Source organism: Falco peregrinus, chromosome 5, assembly GCF_023634155.1.
Source record: "Falco peregrinus isolate bFalPer1 chromosome 5, bFalPer1.pri, whole genome shotgun sequence".
In the NCBI taxonomy this organism is placed as follows: domain Eukaryota; kingdom Metazoa; phylum Chordata; class Aves; order Falconiformes; family Falconidae; genus Falco; species Falco peregrinus.
The window spans coordinates 71,148,591-71,172,006 of NC_073725.1; the positions used below are offsets into that span (position 1 = coordinate 71,148,591).

Sequence of the window (23,416 nt, forward strand, 5' to 3'; positions counted from 1 at the left end):
TAGCCTTGGGTGGACAGTCCTAAAGAGGTCATGCAGCTGGAACAATGAGGGTCACCACGGCAGGCACACGGAGAAGAAAATGCCAGGAAGCGTCAGCCTGGACGCCAAGTCCTGAGCCTCTTAAAAACAGTTTCTCTGGCTGCCATCAGCAAGTCCACCAGCTCCTTGGTCACCCGGGATGTTTAGGCTGGACAGCTCTCGCTGATCTCTTAGCAACCCCTGAGACTGTGCAGCCACCCAGACAGCAGCCTGCCTTGCCTGCATGAGAGCTGCTGCCCTGTTAGCTGCAATGCCAGAAAAGTCCCTCTGGACATTTAGAAGTGGCAGTTGTCGTTTATCGAATCATCACTGTAGCATCGTATCATAAATCCTGCTCTCGCTGGGGCCCACCTTTGAGGAAGGAAAAAGAAATCCTTTTCTGGGAAACGAGGGGTGGACCGGCTCCCCCAGTGCCCTATGGTTCTCTGAACATCAAGTGCTGCTGCAGTGCCAACAACATAGAAGCAAAATGATGGATAGGGCTCAGTGGAAAATCTTACTCTGCATCAGTTCTGTCTGCAGATCACTGTCACTTCGTTCCTGCTGCCAGAGACAGGCTTCAGGAAGCATTTGCTTAAGGGACAGTGGGGCATATTCCTGTTCCCTGGCCCTGCACTCACACATGCTTAATCACCCAGCGAGGGGTCCGAACAAGTCCCTGACACTGACAACCACTCTGTGCCGCCATTGCTCATGTGCCTGTTACGCAGCATAAACCGTGCACGTGGCACATGGTACAACAATAGGTCTGAGAACCAAAGTCTGAGCTTGATAAAGAACTGCCAAGATCTCAGGCCGAGATAATTTTAGGGTACCTTATAAGGAGGAGAGATAAAAATAGTCCTTGCTGGCTTGCACCTAACTCCCAGTCATCCTGGAGATCAATACATTTGTCAGCAGGGAATGCATGTGTGTAGGATCCTGGAGCCCAAGGCATTCATGTGGCAGGAGTGGAGAACAGCAGTAATGCCAGGCCTGGAAACCACTCCCAGGCAGAGCTCAGCATCATACTTTAAAATATGCTCTCCTCTGCAGCCATGTGGAGGACAGAGGGCTGGAGGACACTGCGGCGACTGCAGGCACAGGCACCACCAAGCCAATTCACAGGCAAGAAGGAAAAGGATTTGACAGAGCTCTCTTGATCCCTTGGGTGGGCCAAGTTCCTTCGGAGCCAGAGGATGGACACCATCAGGGCAGCTTATGCTGTTCAAGGTTCCCTCCTGACAGAAACAAGCGCTCTCCAGATGAGAGATCATCTTCCCTGCCCCAAGACTGGGAAAAGAGGGTCTTCCTACTGCCAAGGAGACTTAAAAGCCTCTTGCTGCCCTAGCATCTGTTCCTCCACATCCTACCCAACATGAGCAGTAGGCATCCAGCTGCTCTGGCAGATGCTGGCAAGCGAGGGAGACCATCCAGCCGCAGCTCGAGCTCAGGGAAATGTGATCACTCCAGCCTCATGTAGCATCATTGTACCATATATATCAAATATCGCTCATCGTTGTACCGCATATATCAAGTATTGCTCACAGTTCTGCTGTACCTGCGCTTGCAGTCCATGGGTGATAAAGGGCTCTCCCAGCTGTGCCTTCGAGAGGTAGACATAGATCTCACCAGCGTGGGGAAAGACTCTTCAGCTTCCTGCAGGTCCAGCTCTTTGTCTGCATCTGCAGGACACTCAGAAGTGCTGGCACCATCTTCCCACGCTGCTGAACAGGAGCAAATGTGGCCTTTGTTCAGATAATGGCAGTCAGCCTTGCCGTAACGTACTGAGCAGGAAACAGGATTGGAAAAAGCAACATCCACAGACATTTTGCTCAGAGCCCCTGGTCTCTCTTCCAATAAGCAAGTGGCAGACACAGCCTGGCTTGCTTGTTCTGGCTGTGCTGCTGTCTCTGGCACTGTTTTGGCAATTGGCAGGCTCAGGAGTCCCAGATCTCTGTAATACTCTGTGCCGTGGAGAGTGGAGTCTGAGAGAAGATCCTCTGTGCTGCTGTGTGAGTCTGCTGCTGGGGCATCCAGCTCTGTGGAAGATGAGTCCTCCTGCAAAGGCACTGACAGCTTAGCCTGAGGGCACAAATCCCCCCTGAGAGCTTCGCACCCACCCTCCTGTGCAGAGCTAGAGCTGCTGTTCTTTCCCTTCTCATGGCAAACAGCCCACCTGCAGCTAGCAGGGCCAGGCCTGCAGCTGGGTTTTCCAAACTAGACTTTCTAATAGTAGCGCTCTCCTACTGCACCTCACAGCTAGACCTGCCCCAGCCCCACCGGCCTGGCTTGCTACAGGGGTCTGTGGATGCTGCCTCCAGTCCCTGAGATCCCTCTGTGTCTCATTCCCCCTAACGCCAATACAAAGCACAGAGGTATGATTTTTCCCAGCAGCAGAAGCAATATAACCTTGTATTCCTTGGTAATCTGGATCAGTACTCCTTTCCCCCACTCTTACTCCACCACAGACCCCTCTGAGTATGATGCTGACCACTCATCTTGCTGACCTTGGCTCCTGCCTCACACGGTGGTAGCAGAAGGAAAGAGGATACTTGCCTTTTCTTCAGCCATGCTGGTGCAGAGGCTGCTGTCATCCTCAGCAATCAGGGATGGGAGGAAGCTTTTGGGGTTGCGATACTCCAAAGCAGGGGTGCTGTGGTCAGTGAATTCCCGTAAACATGGCTTGCAGTCGGATCCTGCAAGACAGAGGTCACAGCAAGGTAACCAGATGGCTAAGAGGGATGTAAAATCAGCTACACACGGACAGGTGACATTAGGCAGTGCTGGAATGCTCCACGTGGCCCTCTGGTCCCTCACCCTTTGCAGACAGGCACTACCAGGAAATCTCAGGACCTCAGCAGCCTCGATCCTCTGGGAACCTGGTGCAGGCATTCTCTAACAGCGGAAACCTCATCCTTCGAGCCACAGCATGTGCACAGCAGAGACCAGGCTTGCACCATCCCAGCCAGACCCTTTTAGGATGTCCTGTGCTGCAGAGTCTGTTTCCACAGTAAACCAGAAGAGTTAAGTATATTTTTATGGCTGTGCTTGACATTATGGGACTTTAAAACAGAAAACTATGACTAAAAATACTGACAGTGATTTTATTTTCCATAAGGAATAAGGGATGCCACTGGGAGGCCAAATTGGAGGCACATTAGTGACTCCAGACAACATTGAGTATGCGGAGCAACAGCGGGAGTGCATAGTTCTCATGGTGCCGGCTCACTCATGAGGATTTTCCCCGCCCAGGATTGCTAAGCGAGTGTGAACCTGAGTGTGTGTACACCATCCAATAACTCACTGAGAAACAAAACCAAGGTCTGGATGTGCCTCATGCTACAATAGATTGTCCAGCTGACTGAAGCACATTCCGATGTAACAAGACACACTGTAAACTTTAGCCACAATCTCTAAACCATCGCATGACTCACAGAGGCCTTGTATTCCTTTGGATACATACAGCTGAGGCAAATGGAGAAAAGCCAGGCTGCTGGCTGCAGCACCATGGTGGATCTCCGAAGATGCAGAGATCAATAGCAAGAGACTGTAAGCGGCTATATCTGTCCAACAGGAAAAAAACCAGCAAGAAACTGCTAGAAATCCATCATACTCCAGGAAAGCCAAGTATAAAAACATTAATATGAGGAAGACATTGTTAAAAAACACACTCTTGGAAACCTTGCATCCTGCTGTGGGTTTTAATGCTATGCAATGCAGCCAGAAATTGCATAGTGCCAACTAGAAAAAGGCAGCAAACGTGAGGGAGAGTTTGGAGCTTTGTTCCTTGGATCCCACTGCACGCTGAAGATGCCAGATTTTCTGTTTTAAGAAGTGTTTGGTGTGTTTAAATGTGTGCAGTAATTTCAAGTGAGGGTCTATAAATAATAAAGAAAGCTAGCACTCTGTGAAGGCACTATTTTAATTAAGGGTTTTCTAACTATAAGAGCAGGGAAAATTTGAAACAGGCTTTCTAGCAAGGCTGTAGAATTTACTTCACAAGTCATTTTTAATTAATAGGCAAACTCCTGCCCAGGACATAGCTGCACCTATAACGCTCTATCTGTAAAGCTGGTGGAGGTTTAGTGAGCTATTGAACATCGCCTTTTGTTTTCGTCGGATGCATCTGGATTGCCTCCATTCAGCTTGTAATAAAAAAATCAGCATTTTGAAGTGAATATACATTTGAACCAGCTCCAGTTTTGGCATGAGCTTGCAGGAAAGAGCAGTCAAAGATGCCAGTGGGCTGTAAAAGCCACTGAGTCTCCAAAACTGGCTGCGATGAAGGCTGAAGTAGAACGGACCCTAGGGGAGCAACGAGATGGTGGGGAGGGTCCCAGGGGGACCAGGACAAATGGTGTTTCCCTCATACCAGTCCAAGGAAGGAAGAAAAAGGAGATTCCCTGCTCTCGCTATCACTTGCAGCAGTGAACTACCTGCAGAGGAAGCAGCAAAGCCCCGAGAGGCAGCAGGGACATAGCTGCGGGAGCTGACAAGCATTGCGGCCTCACGGAGACCAGAGCCTTGGCCCTCAGGTTTAGCTAAAACAAAGAGGTGTTTTCCTCCCACACAGGGTCCAGCTGTCCTGCCAAGGCTACTCTGGGCCTGCATCAGGCTCCAGTCTGCAGCTCTGAAGCAGATCCCTGGAACAGAGTCAGCTCCTTGGAGGCCTGGAAAATATTCCCCGTGCTCTGCCTGTGCCATGCAGGGCTCAGGATTTGGCTAAGACGTAGGCTGCAGTCAACAGACCCCCTCCAGGCCCACCAAACAACTTCTATTCTCCTCAGAGACTACAGACACTCCTGTTCAACACGCAGTAAATCAGATTTGCAGCCAGCCTCCGGTGAGCTTGGCGGCAGTGGCTGTTAGGCAGCAGTACAGAGCTACAGCAATGGGGAGACCATTTTAGGCAATGCATGAGTATCAGACATGACAATTCAGGGCTCCCCACATCTAACACCTCAGTCAGTTGATGCTGGGCTGGCACCATGTATAGAGCCAAGCTGTGTGGATGCTTGGGCAAGGGGGGCTGCTGGAGGGGCTTATGGGGGAAAAAACACTTTCAGGCATCAGATTCTGGCATGATGGGGAAAGAAAGACCAGCATGAAGGACACAGAGGAGAGAGGCAGGTCTGGGGGTCTGTGGACATCCCTATATCCACGATCGAGGTGGTCACCTGTATATCAGCATGTATGGCAAGCTCTGGAGCCTCTCGAGTCTCCTGGACTCTGTGCTCGAGCCTGGTTGGAAGGACCCATGCTCCGTCTAGCTGCAGCATGGTGGTAAGGGGATGGTGCGTCTTGGCTCTCTAGGCACTGGCAGATAGCAGCATTCACCTTTACTCAGCTGAAGCTGAAGATAGGATGACAAAATGACACTTTCAAGAACGTATGCTGTTTGCTTTAGGAGAACATTAAGCAGATTAGGTATTGCAGTTGCTTAATTCGCCTCTGGCCAGGAACCATAAAAGGTTATTGCTGGAGGGAGCAGCCTCATGAGAGGAATTCCCAGGGCAGAGCTGGGGAGGAAGCATTGCTGGCTGGGCTGGGCAGGTCGCTGCACACAAGCGGGGCTCTGCTGAACTTTGCCAGGGCTTCCCGGCAGGCAAAACATGATGACTCCAGGCTCCTGCGTGGGGAGGAAGGAAGTAGTGACTGATGTCCGCTGCATGTGATGCTTTGGGTTAGTCTCGGGGGGTTTTGATGCTGTGGGGACAGTGGGATCAGCCAATTGAGCTAGCTTGTCTCAAGGAAGAAAACTCCATGCTGCTGTAACTCTGTGCAAGGCCACTGGGACCCCAACAAAGGTTTTAATACTTCCTATTCAGACCTACAGTCAAAATCTCCCTCCTGCAACTGCCTTTGCTCATTTTCCTCAGACAGGCCATTCACTGGAGACATACCCACAAATGTCTTGGCAGGACAGCAGAGTCCTGAGGACACCATAGGACACCAGAGCAGCCAGTGCTGGAACAAGCTTTGCCAGCAGTGGCCCATTCTCAGCTGCCTGCTCTGCTGCTCGGCGCAGGATGCTGCAGGTCCCTGAGTGACCCTGGAGCCAGGCTGGCGCTGGCAGGGGAAACATCAAAGGAAACGTGGATGTGAGCTCTTGCCATGCAGATCACATCCCCCAAGCATCAAACACTCTCTGCACTTCCAGTGGGGAAAGGCCACACCAAACGTGGCAGGACAAAGGCACTGGTCACTTCTACTATGTGAAACAATCCTAGGAGGAAGGAAAGACCAGAGCATCTGGGCATTTCCCAGCAGTCATGGGTAGAGACTGCTGGGAAACCACAGAGAGCAGCACAAAGAAGAAACAAAAATTATTCCATCTTCTCCTGGCTCCTGCTTTGCTGGCCCCACACCAGCTGCCCTTTACATACTGTCCTGCAAACGCCCAGAGCTATAGGGTAAAACCTCAGTAAAGCAAGTGCTAAACTCACTGTGCCAAAATCAGATGAAGTGCAGTCCTTTGCCTGGTCTGGGCCCCACATCATCAGCAGTTGGCAGCGGTGGGGATTGGCTCATGTGGCCCAGGCTGGAGGAGGGGAGAAGATAAGCTGTCCGACACTGTAACATACTGTACAGCAAGCTGCTGTCTTATCACTGCGTTTGGGGCCTGTTTTTTGGGCGTGAAGGGCCAGAGGAGTGGGGAGCCAGCACAGTCCTCAGCCCGCTCTCAGCTGAAGGGTCTTGGCAGGGCTGAGGGGGGATTTGCAGCCCCTCTGACACTGTCCAAGCCACAAATTAAGAGTCACCGTGCAGCTTCCTCCAGTGACTGCCAGGCACGGAGGGAAGGTCCCCCATGGAGCGGTGAGTGCCACGGTGCAGAAGGCCAAAACAAGAAGAGCTGAGCAAGACCCAAATGTTTTGTGCCCACAGCCCAAGCCCCAGTGGGACAAAATGCTCTGCAAGCACATGCTGGGGGGAGAGGGCTCTACAGAGACATTCTCCAAAGCAGTCAGTGCTTGCAAACACTGTGAGGCTGACTAACTTATTATAGACCTTAGCCCACCTGAGCCTTCCCAGTGAGCCCGTAACTGTACCAGCAGGCATGGCACTTGGGAGGCTGGAGGGGGGTGTCCTAGCCGGGGCTCTGGGGAGCTGCTTGAGGCTCACCACAGATCAGAGCCTGCATGACCCTGCCTCCTGCTCTGAATTAACCTTCCTTTGACAGTTCAGTTTGGATATCGATCTCCTGCACATACACATCAGAAGAGAACTGGGTGGGTGAGCGGATAACAAGGGAGAAAGAATATCAAGAGCTCTAATACCACAGATAAAGATACCCAAAAACATCAGTCTGAAGTTAGTGCTTGCAGGCAAGGACAGCAGTGTCCGGCTCCTCTGGGACTGCAAACGTCCTGCTTTCTGGGGCTCTCACTTCCCTCTTTCCAAGTCACGGCACTGCATGCAGGAATGAGGCCAGTTCACACCGTTGCTGGCATTTCCCATCCCTGGTGTCAGACACCGTGAAGCCCAGTCAGTGCCACGCAAACCACCACAGCTCAGACTGTGCTCCAAACACAGGCGTTCTGCTCGTCAGCCCTCTCTGAAAGCCTGGAGGAATCTTTTCCCCAGCATCTGCTCAAACGCCAAACTTTCAACATAAGGCTCAGCCATTGCTGGGCAGCCACACAGAGACAGCTGTCTACAAACACCAGGACCTCCAGCTCACTGGCAGCAATGAAACAAATTTATCACAAAACCAGAAGGCTGATATTTAACCCGTTACCCAGCTCCTAAAAGCATTTATGTGCCTTGAAAAGAAGATGAAACGGAAGGAAAAGTGTTAACCAACACTTAGCAGTGTCCCCTGCAGAGAGGAGCAGGGTGCGCCCACCACCAAGCTCTGCCCAGATGCCCCAGAACTCTTTGCTACCTGCTGGTCTGGGACAGGCTCTCCCGACTGCCCTGCAGCAGCCCAGCTCCCGACACACAGCTCAGACAGCTCTCCCCGCACACAAGGCCATTACCTCGCTTAAAGGACCATCTCTTCTTCCAGCGCTTTGAAAATGATGGCCAGGAGTGGTTGAGCAGCGAATCTGACATTTGGGAACCCTCTGAGCCCTGTGCAAGGTATAACCCCAAGCAGGAGACGACGGCACAGAGCACAGCAGAGCTCAGCGCGGTCTAAGGCAGCACTGCAGGCTGCAGCCCAGGGGCTGCCAAGGGGGGAGTGGAGAAGCCAAGTGTTTTGTCAGAAGTATCAGCTGATGGAAGCTGTAGCCAGAGAGAAATTCCTGGTCTCTGGCGTTCCCACCTGTGTGATGGGTCAGTGACTTCCTACAGCAGGGCCTGGGGTTTAGTGGCCTTGGAGCACACAGAGCCCCTCAACGCCACTCGAGGATTACCGACAGAAACAGAAAACAAGCTGTTAACACACCATAACCCACTTCCCCCTCTGCCAAAACCTCCCTGCTTCCATTCATGACCATGAGCTGTCAGCCTGACAAACCATTATCTTTAAGGCAGTTCTGCAGGTGCAGAACGTTCACCTGGGTAAGAGTCACCTTCACCTTCAATGCAGGGTAAGAGTTAAGATCACAGGCTTGATATCCGCACCTTTGGCATCGTTTTCAAGTGCCATGGCAGAGCCTCTGCAAGAGAAGGCACAAGACCCTGTCTGTCTGCAACATCACTGTCATCTTGCAGCTCACAGCAGGTCCCCATCCCCTGGCAAGGACCTTTCTCCAAGCCCTTCTCAGCTCTCCCAGGCTGGGAGGCAGGTGGGAGCTATTTTGGCTATCTCCAAACCACCCCAAGGGACTGAACTCCTCTCCCTGAGGTGCCCAAGCCCACTGCTCCCGATTAGCACCAGCCCCACAGCTCAGACTGGCTCCAAACTTTGCTCCCAATCCCACGATGAGGCTGAAGAAGCCGAGTTTTATCTCTGTGTGGCTATTGGGCTCCTGGGCCAGACCAAACCTTCTCCCTGCTGTTCAGCTCATGTTTGTGGCCTTGCTGAGCAGAGCTCAGCCGGTTTGGGAAAGGCCACAATCACCTCCATGGCATGGAGCCCACACTGGGCTGGTATTATGCAAAGGCAAGTGGCGAAGGGCATTCCCCTCGCCTGGCCACAAACCCCAGAACGTCACCTGCCCAGCACTCCCCTTCCCACATCCGCTCTGCCTCGATCTCCCCGATAAGCCAGGTCCCCAGTCCTGGGGTGGGCAGCTGGGAGAGAAGGTTGGAGGTATCCAGGCATGGACCCATCTTGTGCCCAGCCCAAGCCCAGCCGTGGGCAGTGCCGAGGTGTCCTTGCAAACCTTCTGCTGTGGCACAGCAGCAGCAGGAGCCAAGAGCAGCACCCGCAGAATGTTCAGTTACCCCAGCACTGCCCAAGACCAAACACAGGGACAGACTGAGTTAACCCCTGACCTTGTCTCCTCCTCTTCAGTCACAGCAGAGTGAAGGTCCTTGTAGGCTGAGGCTCCCCCAGCCCACGTTTCGCCTTCAAGCGTGCGCAGGGAGGAGGCCAAACAAAACCCAGCACTTGGACTTTTGGCTTCAAGACAAGCTGCTTCCTCACAAGGCTTTGAGGAAGAGGAGCAACAACTCTGTTGTCACGGGATGGAGCTCGTGCAGAAAGTGACTTACCCTGAGGGCTGCAGGCATCTCTCTGGCAGGTTCCCTGTGCATGCTTGCATCTGACAGCCCCGGCTTCTTCTCCAGCTGCTGGATCAAAGCAAGAAGCGAAGACTCATCAGGGAAGCAGCAGCCGTGTGGTTGGTTTGCTCACAGGGGCCTCTGGCTCAACCACCTCACCGCTTCCCCTTTCTGATGGCACAAACACACCTGCACCTCCCATGCTGCAGTTCCTTCGATAGCAGTCCCAGTGCTGCCCTGACGCTCCCTCCCACCCTCAGGGGGGTCGGGGCTCTGGGAGGTCCAGCAGAGTCACGGGGAGGGGGCAGGTCACAGGTGCTGTAGGCTCAGTGCAGGGTCCCTGAGAGCAGCTGAACCAGTGATGGCTGCGAGGACAGCAACTACCGCAAACTGCTTCCTGTTCCGTTCAGAGAAAAACCACTCTGTGTGTGCCATGAAAGATCATCAGGCACAGCTGAGCTTGTGGGCTTGTTGCACCATTACTCATCAGCCTCCTGCCAGGGACAGCGAGGCCTCACGCAGGGCTCCTGTTAACTAGTCCTTTGTTTTTGCTGTCTTGGGTTGACCTTGGGCAGCAACAGAGATCCCAAAGACCAGCAGGTCTTATCTTGCATGGGGTGAAGTTATAGCAAAGCACAGAAACGCGTGTGCTGGCCATGTTCATGCATGCAGGTGAGAGACAGGCTCTTCAGCTCCCAAAGCGAGCAGGGTGAGCCCCACACCCTGGCCTTGCTGCCTGCAGTCCACCAAGCAAAGCCCCCAGCATGGCCTGGGCTCAGGTTTTTCAGCATGGCCATTAGTTCCTTCCCAACAAACCCCACGGGCTGATGAGCGCATGCTCCTCATCCCACTGCCCCGAGCACGCATCAACCCCAGCCAAGCCCTAATCAGAACAAGATCCACTCATATTCCAATTACTCAGAGACCGCAGCTTTGGCAGCACTTGGATAGCAATTACCCCATGCTCCAGGAAACCACAACAGCAAAGAGGAATTAAGGTTTAATTTCTCTGAAGTCCACAAGAGCTTGATTAGTATCAGTCAGGGCTGCTCCTAAATACCAGGCAGCTGCTTCAGCTGACGGGATGGTGAGTTATCCTCAGCCTGAATGAGGACAAGATCTTTTCCTCCTGCCCCGTGTCTGACAGGGTTTGGAGGTTACCAAAGGAGAGCTGTGCAGGCAACCTGGAAAAGTGACGAAGGATGATGGCACGAGAACTGGCTGAGCCTCAGCAGTGCCTGCCCAGCATCCCAGAGAGCCCAGCAGGCAGCAAACCTCCCGTGACAGCAAGTTCAAGTTTTGTGGCTTTGCTTAATTTTGAATTTTAGCATCCCCAGAGAACAAGCCTGTGCTAGAAGCAGCAACTCCAAAACATCTTCAAATACCAGTTTGTTTCTTATTCTCACGGTAAGAGAACTGCAGATGGGCTTAGGAAAGAGCTGAAGTCCGGCTGAGCTCCTTGGTGTGCCCGAGCAGGCGTGGGGCAGCGGGCAGAGCAGGAGCTGCTCCGGCTGTCGTGTCCAGTCCCACGTTCAGAGGCACTAGGTGGCATCAGCACCGCACGCGCTCTGCTCAGCCAGCACCACCGCCTCCCCCCCAGCCCAGCCCAGCCCTGAGGAAACAGTTACTGGAACTTGGCAGGGACAGGGGCAAGGATTCACCTCGACCCCTCTGAAAAAGCAGCACGTTTTTGCGAAAGGAAAATCTCGCTACTCGCTTTTATGGCAATTCATTGCACGAGCGCCAGGCGATATCCCTGGGTCCTTTTGAGGGGCAGGTGGCAGAGCAGAGCCCCACGCGGGTCCGGAGCAGCCCCAAAGCACACACGTTCAGGTCGGGCAGCGAAAGACCATCAGCAGGGCCGGGGCATGAAGAGCCAGGGCTGCAGAGCAGCCTGTCGGCCGCGGAGCTGAGCAAATCATGCTGTGGCTGGTCAGAATCAGGGGGAAGGAGATATTAAGCCAAAGCTATTAACTCCACCAGCTGCGTGGCTGCACCATCCCACCCGGCCATCAGCCCCGGTGCGGAGCCTGCCCCAGCAGCAGCTCCTGCAGGCGTGTGCGGCGGCAATCCCAAGGCTACAAGGATCAGCACAACACAAGGATTTTGCTGACTGGCAGGAAAGCACAGTCTTAACTAAGTGCCTAAATACAGTGAGAAGAAAAATAGCAACAGTATGTCCCCTACCTCATTTGTGCAGCTGATCAGGATGGAAATCTCACCTTTGGTGAAAAACCTCAAGATTTAAGTCAGGAAGATTTCATGCTTCCAGAGCAGCTGCAGAACAGAAGGTGAGGTGATTCCTGGTGCAAAGCCGGTTACAGCTGCTCAGCCGCAGGACAGGGATGAGGCAGATCCTCCAGCTTTTATTTTTTAAAACTGCCAGCACTGGAGTTTATCCCTGCACAGGGAGGGAAGCCCGGATCCGTTCATGGGGAAATAACAAAATTACATTACAGAGAAGCAGTTCTCAATGTTTCAGGCTGAAGGAATCCCTTTACCAATGTTTATCCAATGGCATCAGGCTGCCGAGAACCCCTCACTGTGAGGACAGAGCCCAGCACGGATTGCCCAAGCCACCAGGCAGAGGAGTTCAACGGGCTTCAGACCACAAGCCTATAATTGGCAGATCTGGTTGGGGTTTTTTCTTAACACCATTCATTTTGCAACTGAAAGTATTGCTTATTCCAAGATATAAATTTAGTGCTTTCTCTGTGGTAAAGCAGCATTCAGTGCTGCACAGACAGCAGACAAAAAATGAACAGTTATTCTTGGATAATTTATTCAGAATTTTAATAAAAACAGTTAATTGTTCAATATTCTGACACACAGCAAGGTTTTTTTTCCCTTAATATTCAAAGATGTTTTCTGTACATGTCACTGCTTGGCTCTTATTTACAAAAACATTGAAAAAATAAAGGGGAAAGGGTTTTTTTTTTTCTTCCTTTTAAAAAAAATGGCACATTTGATCCTTTACTTCAACAAGAGGTAACTGCAATACTATTTGTATTCTGGAACCTTAGATATGCAGAGAGAAAGGTGGGAGCAGCAAGATTAAACAGAAAAAAAAAAAAAAAAAAGACTTCACAGAACATCACTTAACATGTAACTGAAACTGTCTTTAGTTTATTTAAGTGCAAGCAGAAAGCATTTGCTTTTGGCTGTGTTTGATAAAGCTGATGTCCGGTCCCCCCATCCATGCAGGTCCTCAAACACAAACTAGTTTTGATACTTCAAGAGTAGATTCATTCCCCAAACTAAAGCAAAAGGTAATGCTTTTCCTCATTAAATAACATTCTATCTTTTCAGATTGAGAAGTGGCCTTTCTAAAATTGTCCATCAGCTGGTTTTCACGGGACTCAGTTCTAGGAAAAGTATTCAGAAATTAAGATGGTAGATGTTGCTGGGAGAATCTGGATTAAAAGAGGAGCTTTGCTATTGAGTCCAGCTCAGGTATCTCAGGTAATTAGTCCTGAGCTCAGGATTTACTGGTGACACTGGGACTTAAGGGGCTGGGACTCAGCTAAGCAAGAGCACCTATGCCCATGTTTAAACTCCACTGATGGTTCCTCTTTAGCTGTCAGAACTGCCCCAGGGCCTCCCAGCTGGCCAGACACCACTCCCACAGGGACCTGAACTCAGAAAAAGAAACTATTTCATACCATCAGTTGAAAACACTGGACTCAGAACAAAACTACTACCAGAAACGTAATTTCTTGCCGATTGCAAATCTGTTGGCAAAAAAATAACAACGCTGTAGGAGTTAATACTAACTTTATTATACAATATTTAAAAAGTAATTTCTCTACCTGTCCCCTTATAGCTTGCATTGTGCTACAGTTTATTTGCTGAAACTGCAAGAATAAGTGCTTACTTTTAAGAAGGACAAGCAATTTCATTTAAAAAAGAAATACACATTTAATGACAGAAGATTTGCTAAAAATGGTAGCTTTAAAATTGCTTTTGAACAGTCAGGTTCCTCTAAAAGTCAATTGTACGATTGGCTTCACTCTTGTGATGCTCATAACAAGGCAAGCCAGAACAGAACAGGCTGAACATGTTAATGCTCTTACACCAACGCTCACATACAGAATCCAAGCAGAGTTAACACAGAGCCAAGCAGAAGGTAATAAAATGGCCAAATTCAATTAAGTTCATACAAATACCAAACTAAGCTTATTTTGAATGTCATGTCTTTCTGAAGCGACTATTTCTTGATTCCAATCCATTCAACAGCTCCTTTCCCTCCCTGGACCACACGCACAGGATACTGCGAGGGGCATTGGCTCTTCCGTGGAGGGGCACGGGTTCCTGCCGTGGCCGTGCCTGTGAGTCTCCCCATGGCAGCAGGCAGCGTTGAGGGAGGCTGGGACACAGCGAGAGGATCACAGGGTTTATCTGCAGTTTCTTGCTCACTCCAGGCTCTGAAACGACCTCGCATGGATCACGGGAGCACCTAGCACAGCCTTGAGAGTAAGGTTTTTATGGCACAAAAATATTTTACTTCCCGATTTGTAAAACAAAGTTCCAGTCTTAGTATCAGGAATCACTGCTTGCAGCGAAGGGCCTGGAACACCTCAGGGTCCATCTTCGTGTCACAGTGACGTTAAGAGGGAACTGGATTGCCTCTCTCCCTCCCCTAAAAAGGAGGCTCAGGAATATCCGACACAGCACCCTTCTTGTTCCTGCCTTTTCCTATTTGCCCTCAATCATAGTTAGGTCAGTAATGCAGTAAGCGACTCTGAGATTTTTCCAAAGAGATACCAACATTATATGCAACATACTAAAATTAAGCAAAGTGTCCCATCGCTACAATACAAATTTAGGAGGAAAAAGAGATACTACCCAGAAATTCAGAGTACCCTTTAGCAACCTAAAAGCAGCCTCTTCCATACCAACACTTTATGATCTGCTTTATGATCGACAGAAAATATCCTCATCGCAGCATGGTCTAGTTCCTATCACCCTTCCCAAGCCAGTGCTGGCACAGAGTTTATATTATTAGCTCTTCTATTTTACAACACAATAGAGTATTTACAAGCAGCCAAGAAAGACATGTTTCTAACCTATCAGCCAAGCTTTGCAGTGCTGCACTGTACTGCAAGAGAAGTACCAGATTTGCAAGAGGCAATCAGGAAGTGGCAATTGAATTTAACATGCAAACGTTTCTGAGAAACCTCTCCAGTCTCATGCTTCGAACATTTGCTCAGTGAAAACAAAGCAGAGCACAGAAAGCTGTTTCTTATACCTCCTGCTTCACCACCTTTAAGGGTAGTGAAGTCCTGGCTACTTGTTGGTACCCTCCCTGTCCCCAGACTGCGCACAGGAGGTCACTGCTGCACCTGAACAGGGTGAAGCGTCTGTCCTGCTGCCCTGTGCTGCGAGCGGGAAGTTCTCTGCCCACAAAAGGCAGGATCCAACCCTCCAACAAGCACTACCCCAAGAAAAGAGCGAGCTTCCCACCTGCCGGTCAAGGCTGCCCTCCTCCAGCCCTTCTACCTGCTTTCCTCTGCTATTGCTTGGCTTGTGCTTCCCCTGCAGCAGCGGTACCCTCACCCCGACATGGATCCTGCCAGAGCAAAGAGCAGCAGCTCCCGCCGATGAAGGCGCAGCACCTGCTGGCACAGCACACCTTCCTGGGCAGGAGTCCTGCGCAACACCCTGCAGAGAGGTTTCATCCAGCACATGCAATCTCAACTCGTACGCAACCCTCAGTGTCCCTGAACAGGCATCGGCAAGATCCAAGTGAGGGACCTGGGCATCCCCAGGGCGAGGATCTTCCAACAACAGAGACCACAGTGTCAGCTACACAGGCTGAGAGTAAAGGATTTTCCAGAAGTGAGAGCTCGGCTTTACAGGCAATGTTCATTTATTCATCCTAATTCTACCATTAAGTGAGTGTAATCTTTAACAGCCGTGAGTGGCAATAGCTAGTGTCATTTTTTTGTGTTTTTAAAAAGGGGAAAAACGATATTCTCGCCACCAGTACCATAAATGCCTTTCCTCACCCTTGGCATAATGTAGAAAGGATAACTGGAATAATCTTTACGCACAGTATTGGGTATAAACAACTGCTCCGTTTGGTGCAGAGTGAAGATGACAATATGAGCCGTGTGAATGGACTGCCTGCCCACAAAGCCAAACACACATTCCCTTGTTCAGTGATCTGAGTGTTGCAAATCACGTGTACTCAGAGGGCCAACCAATATCAACTAAATTTAAAAGCCAGACCCAATACAAGGTTCCCATGTTTGTTTGTATAAAAGATCTTCTATTCCCACAGTTATAGCACTGCAATTTAAAATGTTATCAAAACAAGGCCATACTGGGAAAAGTTTGTTTCAGGAGGTCACATCCTACTGGCAGGACTCCGGATTACCTGTGCACAGCGAGGAGGGCAGTGACCAAGGTACCCCAATCCAACTCCAATAACAAGGGCTGGTCACAGTCCCTGCTCCACGCCGGCAAATACTGCTCCAGGAGGAAGCCTTTTAGGTCATTAGTTCACTGAAGTCCAAACATTTAAATGGCTCTTTTGTTCCTTTTTTTTAAAATCACAACAGAACCAAGAGGATGATATCAGAATATCAGATCCAAATTTATAAATCGGTTCCTTTGGTCACTACTGCTCAGATGAGCGATAAACAGTGACGAGCCGTTCTCCTACCCATTCCTTCGGTGAATGGTCCCTAGTATTGGAATCAGCTGATATTGATTTTCCCTGATCCACAATAGGTCCAGACCAGAATATTTAAACAGGTTTAGAGGTGCGTAGTATTAAAAATATCCTTAAGAAATACTGAGGTAGACTGCACCAGAACAAGACAAAAATAATCCCACCACATCCACCTGCCAAGATTTTATGGATACAAATTTACACGTTCTGTGTGTTTAAGAAAACAAATTGTTGGGTTGGTTTTTTTTTACACTGTTTTATATATTAAAATAAATTAAAAAATTCTAATAAGAAAAACTTCTCTTCCTTAGAAAAGTGTGAGAATATGTCTTCTTTCCTGCAGTGTAGCATAGAGCTGCTGAACAGTTACTACTTTGTAAAGCAGAAGAAATGTAAACAAGGCCTTTTGAAATCGAAGGTTCTCACCCATGTCTGGACTGTGTATTTTCCATTTAACTTTGCGAGCAACCTACACCCTCCACCTTTGTCTGAACTGGCCAGATTCAGCCAGCGCAAAGGCCCGACAGCTCCTGGTGGTGCACAGAGTCCGTCGTCCTCCCCTGGTGTGACACTGACTGGTTTAGCTACAGCGTGGCTGGGTGGAGCGGGCATGGAGAGAAGCCTCCCTACGGACTCCAGCCCCTTGCATTCGGTTACAGGGAGAAATCAGTTGCACCGCCTGGGCTGGAATAAAAAGCCACACACCAGCTTGGCATCCCCACTCTCAGCGAGGCAGAACCTTGTTTTCTCTTGGCAGGGAGGACAAAGTGGCTCTTGGACTTCTCCAGCAGGAGAAGTGGAGGACTGAGCATCTCTCCCCCCTTTTAAAACCACCTCCTGATGACAAGGGCCTGCAACATCGATCACCTTCATTTCTTGCTTTAGCACTCCTCCCTGCCAGCACACTCCCTCATCACTACAAGACACGTTTAGTTTCACAATTATTTTCTAACATCTTCATGCTAATCAGCTCTGTCTCTTTAATGCAAACGGCAGCAAAACAAACCACGGTCCAGAAGACAAAAGCTGACATCCCGAAGAGCTGAAAGCAGTGGCTAACGCACACGTCCCAGGAAGTCTGCAGGACACAGCGTGGGTATCTCAGGAAAACATCAAAGGCCTGCAGGCAGCACGAGGCCAGACGCCTGAGCAGCAGCAGACAGGCAGCAGGTAGCTAACCACAGTCACGTTCAGCTTCTGCTTCACACGCAGAGCCAAGAGCCTTGTGCTCTCCCCCCTTTACATTGGCTTTAGTGTCTTTCTTCAGAGTTCTTGCTCATCCTCTCTTGCCGGCTGCTTCCGCGGCACAGCGTGCACAGAAGGCAAAGCAAGGGGTGCAGGGGCAAAGGAGTAGTCGGACTCGGGATCAGGATGTTGTGGTGTCCCTCAGCCCCCAACAACCATGTGAAGTCCCAACTACTTCATCTCAGGGCTTCGACTAGAGCCAGCTGACTGCATTGTATAAATCATGAAACTGTATTGTAAAGCCTTGTCAAGTATAAACTTAACATGTGCTTCACAGCTCCTAAAAGGGTCATCAGCTAAAATTAGTTCATTCTGAAATCTTTGGACCACTTTAAGACCAAACAATCCCCCAAATTCTCCCTTCCCCGAAAGGATCATAAACAGTCAATAATTTATATGAAGTTAAAATTTAAACTAAAGACACTTTTAAATATGTTACAACAAACAATATATATACTCAATGCTGTAAGGACAGAAAACTCCGTAGCTCGGGTCAGGGGACTCCTACTTCGTTTGGTCTTGAAAGTACCCACAAATCTCAGATTTCTGCTCCTTTGGCTCCCAGCACATTTTCCTCATTTGTTAATGAGAGAAAACCTACTCCCAAGAGTCCTTAGTATAAAAATAATCTGTTTAGGATTCAGTCACTCCAGGGAAATGGGAAAAAAGATTACACACTTCCGAGAAGAGGAAAGCTTCTGTGAGAACATACAAAACTTATGTACAAAAAAAAAAAAAAGGGAAGTGTATATTTTGCTATACATATACACCCCACATATATATACTGCGCACACACACACACACACACACACACAGGCACACACACACACACGCGCGCACCCTGGGATTTAACCCATTTAAAAAGTATGAAAGCAGCAGCTATTGGTCAATTTGAGGATCTGGCGCGTCTGACTGATGTGTTGAATCCTTCAGCTGTAGTGAAAAGTATGCCTGAAAGCCTGGAATTCTACTGGAAATGCTTTTTTCCTGCAGAGGTTTTGTTCCGCACTGTTACATTGGAGCTCAGATACCAGTGAATTTCACGTCTTTTGTTGGCAAACGTGAACGCTCCTCCTTCAGTGTAACTTACAGGGTGGCTTCCTGTTTTGAAACCATGGTTACAGAAGGGACAGCAGCCATGGAAACCTCTTCCATTTATGTTCACAGATAAGTCCACTGACAACCAGTCAACTTGGCAAAAAAAAAAAAAAAAAAAAAAGTATTAATCATAAGATGATTAAAAATCTGAAGTTTGTAGATGTGTGTCATACACTGTGGCAGCAATAACAAGAGTCCTGAGATTTGTGGAGGGGAAAAAAAGTAGACACAACCCTTGGGCCAAACAGGAAGCGTTAGGAGGGACTTGACCTGGGCATGGAGAGAATCCGCCCGTTTTTCTTGCCACCGTTCATGTGAGTGTAAGGTATGTGCTCTTCGTAGTTCCCCTTGAGGGCCATGGAGGGCCCATTGTCCCGCCCCAGCACTTTGTCCCTCTGCGAGTACGAGGAGGGATCGAGGGGAATGCTCTCCATGTTCTCAAAGTCCATCTCGTACTCCTCTGTTTCCAGAGGTTTGTTCTCCTCGCTGTAGAAGAATGAGACCTCATGGAAGCTGGGGTGCAAATCCTCCTTCAGCATCTCGATGATCTCGATGAAGGTGGGGCGCATTTTTGGGTTGTACTGCCAGCACATCTGCATCAGGCTGTGCCTAGAGCAGGACAAACAAGAGCCAGGGGTAGGGAGAAACAATTTCATGTGGGCAGCGCGGGCACAAATCAAGACGGGTATCCATGTCAGACCACCCACCACCTGCACCACTCCTCTGACACTCCAGGTTGTCTGTTCCCTTTCCAGTCTCCATATTTGCCTGTAGATCCTGACAGTCCTTTTTTTTCTCTATTTCTGTCTAGATCAAAAATTCCTTCCAATTCCTTCAATTGTTCTTAACTTGGCTTCCGAAGGAAACAGGGCTGCAGTTCACACACTCTGTGTATGTGCACACACGCCTATAGCCAGGTCACAATTTTTTAATTAATTCGATTTTAATTTTAACTCAGCCTGAAAGATAACAAAGCTCCTACAACTTCAAGGAAAACAGGAGGCTGTGCAGAGGACAGAGGTCCTGTACACATCCCACCCAAAAGACTGGCTGCAGCAAGAGGTCATGTGTTATCAGACACCATGGAGAAAGAACTCACAAGTACAAATAAAGTTTCGAACTGGAGTTTGTATCTGGCCGTGAGAGACAGATGTCTAGGACAGCAGGCTTTTTTCATAAGGATACGCACAAAACATGTTTATTTTTTGACCCTGGAAGCGCTGTTTTGGCCAGAAGCGGGCTGGGGTAAGAGGTTACCCGAACCAGCGAGTTACCACCTGTGTTCCCTCTTCCAGCCAGGGCTCCTTCCCCTCACCACTGCGTGCTGCGTCAGCAGTTCCTCCTCACACCCTTCTGTCAAAATGTGTCAAAATGCCCTTGCTCAGTAACGGGACTTTTTTAATTACTCTGACAGGGAGGGTTTAGGGAGCATCTGGTTATGCAGCCAACCTGGGGCTGCAGTAGCCTCCAGACAATAAATGTCATGAGCAGCTGCAGAGAACAATCCGTAACCCCAGCGCAGGAGAACGCCTGGTGTCGGTTTGTGATCTCCGGGAGGTGTTTTTCACTGTCTTCACACAGTGCCCCCTTTTCTCCCAACCTTGCAGGCAGCCCAGCCTTGTACTTTAAGTGAGGCAACGAGTCTGCAGCAGAAATGAAAAGGTCTCAGCCACGATAAACAGCTCTTGGCTCAGCACCACGGCGTTCTCCTGCCTCTCCCTCCTCATTAACCATAAATTGGATTTCTGAAAATCAGTGGTAAAAAGCTGTAATTCCCAAGACTATTTACGTGGTACAGAGAGATGAATTACAGAAAAGCTCAGCAGACCTTGGACTAACAAGCTGCTCTCCAGCCTCTGTAGCCACATGGATGCAGTCGGTGGCCAGGCCTTGCCATGTTACATGAGCCAACTGCTATCCACTAGTCTGGAGTGGAGGAAAAACATTTTGTTTGGGTAGTTGATACAACGCTTATTTGTAATTTAAGCTTTTCCTGTGCTTTGTACTTCCATCCCTTAAACCTGTACTCACAACATAGGGCCCAGGGTGGTTTCATTTCCCTTCTAGTGAAATAGGCTGGCTCAGGTCTTTAATTCCTGGATCACTAAGGATGCTTCAGTTGCATTTCTTCGAGAGGTGGCTCGCTAAAGTCTGTTCTGTCCCTCCCCGACGAGAAGGGGTTAGAGGAGGTGCCACGTGTCAGGCCACTTTTGCTGGCCACACTTTAGCTAAAGAGTGCAGCTTGGACAATTGTCCCCTGCTTTACTACTTACAGCCTCTCCGGGCAGTTGTCTGGCTGATCCAGGTATCCTCCATCCATTACAAACTTTAGCACCTGCTCGTTGGAGAGTCCCTGGTATGGCTGCTCTGCTAAACTGCTGATTTCCCAAAGGACAACACCAAATGACCTAAGAAAGACAGAGGACTCCTGGTAAGAATAAAACACCCCAGAGATCTACAAGCTGTAATTCTCACTTTGGAGAACACATACTTTAAAAGAACACGACTTTATTTTTAAGAAGAGGGTTTCAAAACAATGTTTTTGCTTTGTCGGTACTCTGAAGAAGTCAGCAACTCACAATTTAAACTATGTGTGTTAAAGTAGTGAGCTCTTGAGCTGGAATCGTCTGGGATTGCAGAGTACAACTTACCACACGTCGGAATAAGCAGTGAAAACACCATCCTTTAATGATTCGGGTGCCATCCACCGCACGGGCAGCAGTCCTTTGCCTCCTTTACGATAATAGTCCGTCTCATAGATATCTCTGGTCATGCCAAAGTCTGAGAAAAGCAATTTGGATGCGTTAAATGCCTCTCCTTCCATGCTACTTTGATTGTGCAACATCTCCAGAAGAATGTTTCCTTCCTTTGACGCCAGGCTGTTTTCGTACACCCAGCAAGCCTCCTATGGCCCAACCTGCAGTCATGTCACCTCGTGATTAACATTCAAAACATTTCCCTTTTCCCCTGCGTTTTTTTCTACAGCGCTGTGATAGACACTCCAGAGTTAAATTTTTTAGTGACAGCTTGTATTCTAAACATTATTTTTATTCATCCTCTGTAAGCACAACAGAGCTCTCTTTGCCTTGAAATCCCACTGTCTTGGCTTTAAGTCCAAAAAGGTCTGACAAACCACCACCCTGTGGGGGTTTGGTTTATCTTTAAATGTTAATTTACTTATTTCCAAAAGGGTTTGGGTTAAAAACTGGTTCTTGTGGAAGATAATTGACTTTTAGAAGGCACCTGACCTAATGATAGGATTATCAACACCTGGTTTGTTGGAGTGAACACCTTCTTTGTCGTAATTCCCATGAAAGCAAAGAACAGTGAGATAACCCTAGGCAGCTTAGGCTGGAAAGGCAACAAACCTTTTGGACAAAGGTTTGGGAACAGAGAAGGTGCCAAAAGCTGCTCTGGCTCTGAAGGAGATGCTTACTGAAGTCCATGAAATACTTTCACAGGGAAGAAAAAGCAGAAAGTTTGCTGCATTTCCAAAGGTAGCCAGTGAAAACCACCTGTGTTTGCCACATTGGTCTCGGGCTTCACGTATTTGCCTTTACAACAAACCTGACTCACAGAATTGTCTTCTGATCACATGCTACCTACCTCCAATTTTTACAGTGAAGTCTTCTGCAACCATACAGTTACGAGCCGCAAGATCTCTGTGAACAAATTTTTTGGCGTTCAGATAGGCCATGCCATCAGCAATCTCTGCAGCCATCTGGATCATTTCTCTCAGTGTTGGTGGTGGCCGACCAGGATTATTCTGTAACAAATAAAGAAGTACTAAAACCCAAATCGAGTTACTCTGTTGCGCAACAGACTCCCTCTCTCCTATCTTTACCTCAGCATCGGGTCTCAAAGAGCGAAGGTAACTTTTCAAATCTCCGTGTGCCATTAACTCCATGACCACCAGAGTAGGTTGCCCTTTTGAGACCACCCCGAGGAGGCGAACCTGGAAAATAAAGGAGAAATTCCCTCAGGGTTGTGCCCAAACACGCTGGGCAGAGCCCAGCTATGCGGAGAGGGGGCTGTAGCAAAGCCAACACCCCCCTAAGAAGAGCTCAGAACAGCACCGCAAAGCCTTGTTACGCTGAGAGGTTTTGGAAGAGCAGAAGGGAAACGGTGCAGGCAGATGAAATTTTTTTTTTAAATGAAATTTTTATTAAATGTATGAAATAGGACATGGGAAGATCCCATCTCTTTTTGATCAACTGCCTCTGTGGACAGGCTGCTTCTGTAAGCTGAACATCAAGCTCTGGAAGCGCTAAAGAACTGCTATGGGATGGGACTTGCTGATCACCCAAGGTACCCAGTGATGCCTACCACATGATGGCAGCTGAACCCTTTCATCACAGAAGCTTCATTTAAGAACTCGATGCGCTCACGGAGGCTGGCGGATTCGTTAACGGTTTTCACAGCTACTCGAGTCTCCGGCTCTCCCTTCACTATGTCCTTGGCGATTCCTTCGTACACCATGCCGAAGGAGCCCTGTCCCAGCTCTCGGAGGAGAGTGATCTTGTCTCGTGGAACCTCCCATTCGTCGGGGACATAGACTGTTGAGCAGAGGGAAACATTTCTGAATTGAGCAAGTATCTTTTGAAAGCCATTTCTGTAGCAGCCTTGTTTAGCACTGCCACAGGACACTGGGGGTACAAATTTAAAAAAAAAAAAAAAAAAAGACGAGAAAACTCCATAAAGACAATGCCAATCCCAAACTGCTGTGCTGTCTGAATGACTCCACAAGAAATAAGTGACGGATGA

At 49.1% G+C, this 23,416-nt stretch overlaps 2 protein-coding genes across 7 annotated transcripts in view; both read right to left on the reverse strand.

Annotated features, from left to right (window-relative positions):
• The window catches only part of ARHGEF18 (Rho/Rac guanine nucleotide exchange factor 18), a 52,340-nt gene extending 42,334 nt beyond the window's left edge, over nucleotides 1–10,006 (reverse strand). For 2 of the 5 annotated variants that reach the window (XM_055804510.1, XM_027796244.2), the window contains exons 1-4: nucleotides 9,823–10,005; nucleotides 9,625–9,702; nucleotides 2,578–2,717; nucleotides 1,580–2,079 (exon numbers count right to left, since the gene is read on the reverse strand). In XM_055804510.1, the coding sequence (XP_055660485.1) occupies nucleotides 1,580–2,079; nucleotides 2,578–2,717; nucleotides 9,625–9,702; nucleotides 9,823–9,835 (731 nt within the window). In that variant the 5' untranslated portion in view covers nucleotides 9,836–10,005. Of the gene's footprint in view, nucleotides 1–1,579; nucleotides 2,080–2,577; nucleotides 2,718–8,000; nucleotides 8,092–9,624; nucleotides 9,703–9,822 lie in introns of those variants that run through there. The other 3 variants (XM_027796246.2, XM_055804509.1, XM_027796245.2) reach the window with 3 other exon arrangements.
• Nucleotides 10,007–12,398: 2,392 nt separating this feature from the next.
• INSR (insulin receptor) overlaps nucleotides 12,399–23,416 on the reverse strand; it is a 62,033-nt gene continuing 51,015 nt past the window's right edge. For both annotated transcript variants that reach the window (XM_005244131.4, XM_055807026.1), the window contains exons 16-21: nucleotides 22,979–23,208; nucleotides 22,497–22,607; nucleotides 22,259–22,418; nucleotides 21,304–21,433; nucleotides 20,926–21,060; nucleotides 12,399–19,261 (exon numbers count right to left, since the gene is read on the reverse strand). In XM_005244131.4, coding sequence (XP_005244188.1) covers nucleotides 18,907–19,261; nucleotides 20,926–21,060; nucleotides 21,304–21,433; nucleotides 22,259–22,418; nucleotides 22,497–22,607; nucleotides 22,979–23,208 — 1,121 coding nt within the window. In that variant the 3' untranslated portion in view covers nucleotides 12,399–18,906. The remainder of the gene's footprint in view (nucleotides 19,262–20,925; nucleotides 21,061–21,303; nucleotides 21,434–22,258; nucleotides 22,419–22,496; nucleotides 22,608–22,978; nucleotides 23,209–23,416) is intronic.